This window comes from Mustela nigripes, chromosome 16 (genome assembly GCF_022355385.1).
Source record: "Mustela nigripes isolate SB6536 chromosome 16, MUSNIG.SB6536, whole genome shotgun sequence".
NCBI classification, from domain to species: domain Eukaryota; kingdom Metazoa; phylum Chordata; class Mammalia; order Carnivora; family Mustelidae; genus Mustela; species Mustela nigripes.
The window spans coordinates 57,704,092-57,712,628 of NC_081572.1; the positions used below are offsets into that span (position 1 = coordinate 57,704,092).

The window sequence follows — 8,537 nt, forward strand, 5'->3', positions numbered from 1 at the left end:
GCTGCACAGTGTGCACAAAACAGTGTTTCCGTTTGTTGTGACGGCGGGTGATGGAGTAAGTGACGAATGCAGGCAATACAGACCGGCCCTGGCAGCGTCGGGACAAGCCTCGGGGCAGCGGACCGTGGCTCTGTGGAGTGGCTCTGTTTCTGGTTTTAGAGCAGGTGCATGCGTGCGCGTGCACGTCTCTGTGTTTGTCTCTGCGCGTGCATGCGCACATGTCGGCGGCATCCGCTTTCAGTCCCATGTGCTGTGGTACTGTCTCTGCATTCACAGTTTATCCCACGAGACGGCCAAGCCCAGGGCCCGACCCTCACTCCTGCATCCCCAGGACCCAAAGCAGGCCCGCACGCGATGCGCGTGTGACGACTGTGTGGTTAATGAGTGCGCGCGCAGCACTTGCACGAGGCGTGCGAAGACACCCCCAGTCCCGACCGGCTCCCGACCCGCTGTAGGGTCCCTCCACAGCAGCCCCTCACTTTGTCGTGCGCGTCAACAGAAAATACACTGTCCCTCCTCCCTCACAGCCAAGGGTCCTGTGCTACCTGCGTCCTCTCAGATGTGCTTGGGGGTCGGCCAAGGACCGCTGGGAAAATACTGAAGCTTCACCAGGCAACTGCTTAATAGCGGGCAGCGGTAGGATAGACAGCTCAATGAGACAGAACGTGCGCTTGCTTTAGGATTTCTTTTTTTTTAAGATTTTATTTATTTATTTGACAGACAGAGATCACAAGAAGGCAGGCAGAGAGGGAGGGAAGCAGGCTCCCCGCTGAGCAGAGAGCCCGATGCGGGGCTCTATCCCAGGATACTGAGAACATGATCTGAGCTGAAGGCAGACACTTAACCCACTGAACCACCCAGGCGCTTCTAGGATGAGTCTTATTTTACTTGTCACTTCGTCCTTCCATTCATCGCCGTTTCTTACGGGCCGGTGTGCTTCGCGTCAGTCCTCATACTCAGCAGAAGGAGACGCTGAGGCAGTTGAGTTAGTGTGAGACCTGGGGCATCCACTTGTGACTTGCTCTGAGGGTGGAAACCTTTTCCAGACCCAGACTTACTCCGTGGCCCGGTACTGTCTTCATTCAGCTTTCACGCGTGTGGGTTTTATCCCATGACAGCAGCCGCCCCTGCAAGGACCTGAGGGTCTTGACTCTCCTCAGCGATCCATGCTTGCCAGGACCATGGCTCGTGGGAAATCTCAGCCAGCTGAGTCCCTTGACGTCGCTGTGGTTGACTGAGGACAGGCCTGTCACTCCGCCTGTTACCGCACCCCGCTGCAGAACGAAGGAGGTCACCACAAGAGGACTTGGAACCTACGCTCCTGTGCTGTTGACTTTCTAGATTTCTGACGAGGCGTTATTTACATTCTCTTCCTGTAAAGAGCTGGCCTTGGATGTAGAGAACAGGGGAATGTCTTGTGAAAAGCCTCGCGTGTGCACACACACACACACACCGATAAGTATCATTAAGGGAGTGTACCATTGAAATGTGCGCTCTGTATTCCTTCCACAGCTCTGTGCATCGCCCTAAACACACCCGCACCTGTCATCAGAGGCCCCTGCCTGTGCCACCCGCTGGGTTTTATCCCTCAAACTGGACTCCTTTCCTGCTGTGGATAAAACCTAGAATGTGGCCTAAGGCTAATGAAACAGTAGCCACGTGGTGTTTCCTTTTTTTGGGTCCTTTCCTCCCACCCATCCATTTCAGGGAACCGCATTTGATTGCCTCCTCTTTAGAGCTTGGGTGGGGTTTCCCTCCCTTGCCCCCCTGCGGACCCCCCAACCTGCCTCTGTGGGCTATGACAGCCACCTGGTGGCCATATAGGGGAATGGCAGGTGGATTCCCCCCAAAAGGGAAAGAGGGGAAGGCCTCTATTGTGTGGTTTCCTTCTGAGGGAATGGGGACAGGGAAGCCTGTGATAGCGTGGGAACCAGATGTCCTGCTTCTCTGTCTCATCTTGCCTCCCAGGACACAATGTCCCATCCACACTCTTTCTTATGGACAGATGAATTCACTCAACAGTGGAGGACACTCCATCAAAATTTATTGAGCAGCCGCTGTGTGCCCAACACTGGGAATACGGCGGTGACCAAGATGGACACAGGCTCTGCCCTCATGAGCTTAGAGTCCAGCCACCAGCCAGCCAATCACATCCGAAATCTTAAAATTTACACTGAATTAGTACTCTGAAATGAGTGTGATGCTAAGAGACAATCTAATAGAAAACACTGCTTTCTACACCAAGGAGTCAGAAGAGCTCCCAAGGAAAAAGCATGTAGGGTCAGCTAGTTGGGGGATGGCAGGAAGCGTGTGAGGCAGAGGGAACAGTATGTGTGAGGACTCTGGGGCAGGGAGACACTTCGTGGGCTGCGAGACAGCCCGTGTGGCTGGGACACAGGGAACAGGAGAGGCATTGGCAGGGGAGGGGGCACCTGCTGGTTTGTGCAACATCTCTGGATGGACGGGACTTTGTTCCCGAAGCACCCGGGACACACTGAAGACTCTGAAGGAAGGAAAGTCAGAGGCCTGGGTTTGGTTCTCAGCGCTCACTCGGGCTGCTGCGTGGGGGGAAGACATGGAAGTGGGAGGCTGGTGGGAACGTGTGCACGGCAGTCCAGCCAAGTGGTAATGACGGCCAAGAGGAAGAGGATGTGTCCCAGAGGCACTGTGGAGCTGGGGTCTGTTGGAGAGTGACCAGGGTGTGAGGAGAGGGGGGCATTTCCAGCAGGAGGCGCTGCGGTGGGAGAGACTGGGGGTGCGGGTGCGGGGGCAGTTTGGGCAGACCGGAGGCTGGTGCTGGAGCAGCAGCATAGCTTGGGTTCTCCAGTCATGTCAGTGTCACTGAGAGGACAAGATACACTTGAGACCACTGCAGAGCTGACTGCACATCAGAAACCTTCTGTGAATTCACGGCCTCTTGTATCACATGGGCCTGAGTGGAAGCCCTCAGTCTCCCGTGATTCAGAAAGTGCTGAGGCCGGGACATGTCTCCACCTCTGGCCATGCCTTTCCTGGCCAGCCTCTCCGAAAACGCCTGGGCAGCGGGCCCAGTGCTTCCTCTCCCCTGCCTGGGCCCTGGTGCCCACCCCACACCAGCCCCCTCCCTCCTGCCCCATTCTGGCCAGGCAGGCCCATGCACCTCTCTCCTTCTCTCTCTCTTCTGTCATCCTCATTCCCCTCCCTCACTGGGGTTAAAGGAGACGAACCCAGCCACTCTGCCCGCAAAGGTGGCTGTCTTTTGCAACCAGCCTAAGACGGGGAGAGGTTCTCTACATGCATGGGAAGAACCTCAGCTTCAGATTTAGACTTGAGTTTGCACCCTGGCCACTAACTAGTGTGCCTTCCTGCCACTAAATCTTGCCAAGCTTTGGGAGTTCCCTCTACTTGCTGGATGGGAGGCTGCCCGGGGTCATCAATAGTTTACTAAAGCCAAATACGGAAAGAACCTTCTAAGCTTTAAAAAGAAGTCTAAAAGCCGTGTAAAATTGTGGCGATGGCGCCCATCTCTCGGAGTAGATGTATTTAAAAGGGTGTATGAGGCACGTACCATAAGCTCCGGACTGAATTACCAACTACCCCTTCACTTCCTTTCTTCCCTTTGGGGTTTCAACTATCAAGTCCAGAAGGCAGATCGCCAGTTCCGTATGGCCAGCGATGGACACTTCCTGTTCCTGTCTGTGGCAGTCCCATCCTCCTGCAGCCGTCCCCATTCCCATCACTGCCACGAAACTTCTCCCATCCCTCATCCCCGTGTAGGACTCCTCCCTCTCCGACCGTCAGAAAGTTCTGCCTAAGCTCTGGCTGTCTCCCTAATCCAAAATACCTCATCTTCTCGTGTCACTCCTGAGAATGAATGAATATGCTTCTAGCATTCTCCCTAACTTTGAGCTAATCACAGTGGGCCTGGGAAGTAGGACCTGTACGCTTCAGAGGGACATGGGAACCATAGGCCAGTTCCCAGAGTGGAGTGGAGGTCTGTCCCACACTCCACCCCGCCCCCTTCCAGGGCACAGAAACAGCCAAACTCAAAATACATCCTGAGTCTACATATGCTTTCAGCTCCACTCCTACAGCTCTGTGAGGTCATCATTGAAGTAGAGCAGAATGGCAGGAGTGTAGAGGGCACCGTCCATGTTGAGAGAGTCAAATTCTTCACCTTCATCCCGGATCCCGTTCTCTTCCAGGGTGAAATCCATGTTCAGTTTCTTGCCCTCGTACTTCCATGTATAGCTGGCTGCGTGTGCGTTATAGGGGAGATAGCGGTGCAGGATCTCCCACATGGACTCCTCGGCCCCCACCTGCAGAACATGATAGTGCCCCCCCACCCCCGATTCTGGATGGGACACACACAGGTGCGTGTGGGCCCCAAGCCAAGGCCAGGAGTACAGATGGTAGTGCTGGGACCAGCGTGCCTCCCTTGGCAGCCTACCCCAAATGAAGCCGGATAGCGAGCCTGCAGTAAATAGCCCCAAAGTGTCACCTGTCTCTGTGGCAACCACTTCTAACAAACGGATGGCCCTGAAGGGTCAAAGTCACTGCCCCCTTTCCCCATCCCTTCCTCAGAGAACATTAGTAAGAGTCCGACTGCAAATACTACCCAAAACACAGCTCCCACTGGTTACGGAGAGCCGATGGCCTAAAGATCTCCGAGGTTCGCTGGGACACCCAGTTCCGGCCGACCTGCTGCCGCCCGGTTCTCACCTCCAGCGTGTGCTCCTGCGACGTGAGCGTGTTAATGATGCGGATGTTGCGGGTCTTGGCAGACAGCCGCCCCACCTCATAATGCACCCCCTGCCACCAGGGCTTCCCGAAATCATTGGCCCAGTCTGAACGCGGCAGCTGCGGCGGGACGTGCAGGAAGCGGCCCCGGGGGGTGCGGTATCTCAGGGTGCCGGTCAGCGGGTCGACGTGCTTGCGGATCTTTAAAGCAGCGATCGGGGGAGATCGATCCCCCCCGACCTCCGGCTCCAGCCAGCTCCCCCTTTTCCCCCCCGCCCCGTCCCGCGCTCCCGCGGCCCGATTCCGCCCTCCCACCCCGGGCTCCGGCAGGACTCACGTCTCGGGTCTTCGCGTCGAACCAGTGGCTTATGTCCTGGCCCGCAACTTCTATGATGGGTTTTAGCAGCAGGTCTCCTGGGATGGAGCAGCCGCCGTCAGTGCCAGCAGCCCAAGGACTGGGCACCCGCCCCCGACCGCCCGACGCACACCCTGACCCTGGCGCAAGGCGCGGCCCTGACCCTTGTACTTGCGAGCCAGCGGCGTCAGGTCGTACACGGATCCCAGATAAGACACCCACAGGTCTTCCGGCACGTTGTGCTGGGCCACCTCGGCTGGCGTGAAATAGCGACGCTGGAAAAACTCCAAGTCCGGCCCCTCCACGAGGCCTCGGCGCGGCATGGCTCTTGCACTACCGGCCACCCGCATCTCTGGTCGCTTCATCGCCCCTCAGCACGCACTCGCTCATTCACGGCATCTTTCCCCGGGCGAGAGCGTGGGTCCGCTGACATGGAAACCATTGTCCCTCTCCGGCCGCCGTCTACTGAGATCGGACGTGGCCGAGGGGCGGGGGTGGAGGGCGGGAGCTGTGCGCGCTCACGGGAAATGTAGTGTGAGTCTGGCTTTCAAGTAACTGAGTTCCCTCCTCCAGAGGTCCGCGGGAAAGCGCACGCCCCCCGGTTTTCAAAGTGGTCTGGGCTGGAGGGGATATTTAGGACTGACTGGCGAGGCAGAAAAGCAAGGGAGGATGGGGTGGAGTGCGATGACGAGAAGAGGTCATTCCGCTCAATTCCAGGCCTTCTGAAGGAGCTATATGAACCTAAAGCGGTGAAACTTCTCGCGATATCTTAAGACACACGGCGCTGTAAGCCGCAGTGAGCCCCGGCGCCGGAGGCGTGGGAGAAGCTCGCGAGATCTCTGCAGTTGCCCCGGAGACGACGACGACGACGAGGAGAGGTGATCTCGTGGAAGAAAAGAGGTCGGGAGCACTCGCGAGATCTCAGACCGCCGGACTCGAAAGGTTCTTAGGAAGTTGACCCGCCCTGAAGAGGCCCCGGGAAAAATGGCTGGGGCTGGACCAACCATGCTGCTACGAGAGGAGAATGGCTGTTGCAGCCGGCGTCAAAGCAGCTCCAGCGCCGGGGTTAGCGCGGGCTTGGGTTCTGGGATCGAGGGGCAGCCTGGGAGCAAAATGGGGGGCTGGAGAGGGAACCACAGCTCCCGGCAGCCTCTGGGCTGTGTAGGAGCGCCCCGAGGGCTGTCGGGAGCTGTGGTTCCGCGGCAGGGCGTGGGGGGGGGGCGGTGCCGTCTCAGCGCGTGTCCCGCCCCACGCAGGACTCGGACGGGGAGCGCGAGGACTCGCCGGCCGCGCGGGCCCGGCAGCAGCTGGAGGCGCTGCTCAACAAGACGATGCGCATTCGCATGACAGATGGACGGACCCTGGTCGGCTGCTTCCTCTGCACCGACCGCGACTGCAATGTTATCCTGGGCTCGGCGCAGGAGTTCCTCAAGCCGTCGGGTCAGTGCCTGGGGGATTCACGTCCACCTGGTGCAGCAGCGCTCCCTCCTGGGAGGCGCTTCCCGCGCACTGTCTGGCTGCACCCCTGCTTTCTGGGGCTGGAAGGGGCGGGACCGACGCCGGCCTGCCTCCCTGACGCTCTGCCCCTTCTTTCCAGACTCCTTCTCTGCGGGGGAGCCCCGTGTACTGGGCCTCGCCATGGTACCCGGCCACCACATCGTTTCTATTGAAGTGCAGCGGGAGAGCCTGGCGGGGCCTCCCTATCTCTGACCGCGGCCACGCGTGCTCGGCAGACCATTAAACCTGCAACGAAGTGCCTTGTGTCCGAATGTAGCTGGCGTGTCGGGAGCACTGTCAGCCCGCCTTCCCCACCCTGGACGTGCAGGCCCCAGGGTGGGCCCCTCCATCTTCCCTCCCACGCCACTGCTCCAGGACTGCGCTTGGAGGGGGTGTCATCCTGCTCCGGAAGGCCTATTGTTTCCCTCCCCGGCCTGGCAACACCGAGTTCCTCCAAGCTGGGGTCAGAGAACGGGCTTGGGTCCCCAAGGGGAGCAGGGCAGGCGATAGAAGCCGGGCCCTCTCCACTCTATTGAGGGGGAGGTGACTTGAGAGTCAGGGACAGAGCTCTGGGGTCTGGCCAGGAAGAACAGGCCACAGCGATAAGAGAAGGCCCCCGGGAGGCTGAAGGATGCGCTCTGGAGCCCCGGCCCCATGTTGTTTCCTGCTTCTGGGCACAGGGCAGGGGTGACAGGAATTGTGCCATCCCCCTGTTCACAGGATCGCAGGGACGCATTCAGCTCATTCTTTATTGATGTGCGGTCGTTCCCCCTCCAATCTGGCCCCCTCAGCCCCTAGATCCCAGAGGAGCTGCACCAGCAGAGGGACCACATGAGGTTCAGTTGTCCTGAGGGACGGGAGAGTGGGGGGTGGGGGGGGGCAGGGTCCAGCCCAGATGTTCAGGATTCAGGGAGGAAAGTGGGTTTTCCGGGGTGTGGCGGATTTCCGCCAGCTTTGGGTCCACGGAGGCTCCGGTTCCCCGAGGGGATGCTGGAACCCGGCTTAGGCACCGGTGGCAGCACAGTAGGTCAGGAGACACCCCCCCACCCTGTTTTTTCAAATCCTTGGGCCGACTGGAAGTGGGGGCAGTCGTCAGGGTGGTTCTTGACTCGCGGGTCCTCAGACCCAGACCTTTCCTGATGTGGGAGGGACCTGGGCCCCTGGTGAGGCTCGGGTCTGCCGTGGCTGCGGGGCGCGCCGGCGCCGGTAGAGGGCTCGGCTGTAGGGCACGAGGCAGTCGGCCAGGCGGAGGCGGAGGCAAAGGCGGCGGTAGCTGGCCAGGGCTAGCACGAGCAGCGGCACGAGGAGCAGGAATCCGGTGACCAGCAGGGCCGTGAAGCCCGGGTCCCGCAGGTGCGCGGTGCAAGGAGGTGCCTGGGAGCGCAGGAACTGTGGGAGGAGAGCAGGCCTCAGGCCCAAGCCGGCGGGAAAGCCCGGGCGGGGAGCTGCGGCCCGCGCACCCCACCGCCACCCCGAACGCAGGGCCGAGCTCACCTGGGAGTGGCAGAGGAAGCCGAAGCCGAGCATAGTGACAGCGGGTAGCAGGATGGTCCCCAGCACCAGCGCCAGCAGGAGGAGGTTGAAGGCGGCCACCAGCAGGTTCTGGGCCGTGACCAGCACAGCGCAGGCCCAGCAGTCCAGGGGGTCCCGAGGCTCTGGGCCGCCGCCGGCAGCCGGTCGCTGCGCCCCGGGGACATCCGCCATGGCCTGCCTGGCTCCCGCCCGCCCGGGCCGCGGCCCTTATAGCCCTCTTTCCTGCCCCCCCCCCCGCCCCGCCCCCCCCCCCCCCCCCCTTATCCTGGAATGCGGCTCCAGGATTAGGCACCCCCCAGCCCGAGGAGCGGACCAGCGCTCTGGACATTCCACAGGCGCCTCGGGGAGGGGCTCGCCCCGCCGGGGTCTGCGCAGCTGGGCCCCGCAGCCCTCCCCCGCGTGCGCGCCCCGCGAGCTCCAGCACGTTATCAAA

At 60.3% G+C, this 8,537-nt stretch overlaps 3 protein-coding genes across 6 annotated transcripts; 1 reads left to right on the top strand and 2 right to left on the bottom strand.

Moving 5' to 3' along the window:
• Positions 1–706: 706 nt before the first annotated feature.
• On the bottom strand, positions 707–5,625 carry LOC132003937 (cytochrome b5 domain-containing protein 1). Of its 4 annotated transcripts, none has more exons than XM_059379862.1 (5): positions 5,238–5,625; positions 5,057–5,133; positions 4,702–4,920; positions 4,157–4,298; positions 707–1,274 (listed from the first exon to the last, which is right to left on the bottom strand). In XM_059379862.1, exons 1-5 carry the CDS (start codon positions 5,437–5,439, stop codon positions 1,105–1,107), a joined length of 810 nt encoding a protein of 269 aa, XP_059235845.1. In that variant the 5' UTR covers positions 5,440–5,625; the 3' UTR covers positions 707–1,104. The 4 variants fall into 4 exon arrangements, with proteins under 4 accessions (XP_059235845.1, XP_059235848.1, XP_059235847.1 ...); XM_059379865.1 differs by having other exon boundaries at positions 1,186–1,383; XM_059379864.1 differs by having other exon boundaries at positions 1,186–1,388.
• A 320-nt stretch (positions 5,626–5,945) lies between these two features.
• NAA38 (N-alpha-acetyltransferase 38, NatC auxiliary subunit) lies at positions 5,946–6,828 on the top strand. The gene is made up of 3 exons (XM_059379869.1): positions 5,946–6,139; positions 6,331–6,514; positions 6,672–6,828. Exons 1-3 carry the CDS (start codon positions 6,059–6,061, stop codon positions 6,782–6,784), a joined length of 378 nt encoding a protein of 125 aa, XP_059235852.1. The 5' UTR covers positions 5,946–6,058; the 3' UTR covers positions 6,785–6,828.
• A 474-nt stretch (positions 6,829–7,302) lies between these two features.
• TMEM88 (transmembrane protein 88) lies at positions 7,303–8,324 on the bottom strand. The gene is made up of 2 exons (XM_059379868.1): positions 8,066–8,324; positions 7,303–7,960 (listed from the first exon to the last, which is right to left on the bottom strand). The coding sequence occupies exons 1-2, from the start codon at positions 8,273–8,275 to the stop codon at positions 7,691–7,693; spliced, it is 480 nt and encodes a 159-aa protein (XP_059235851.1). The 5' UTR covers positions 8,276–8,324; the 3' UTR covers positions 7,303–7,690.
• Positions 8,325–8,537: the final 213 nt, after the last annotated feature.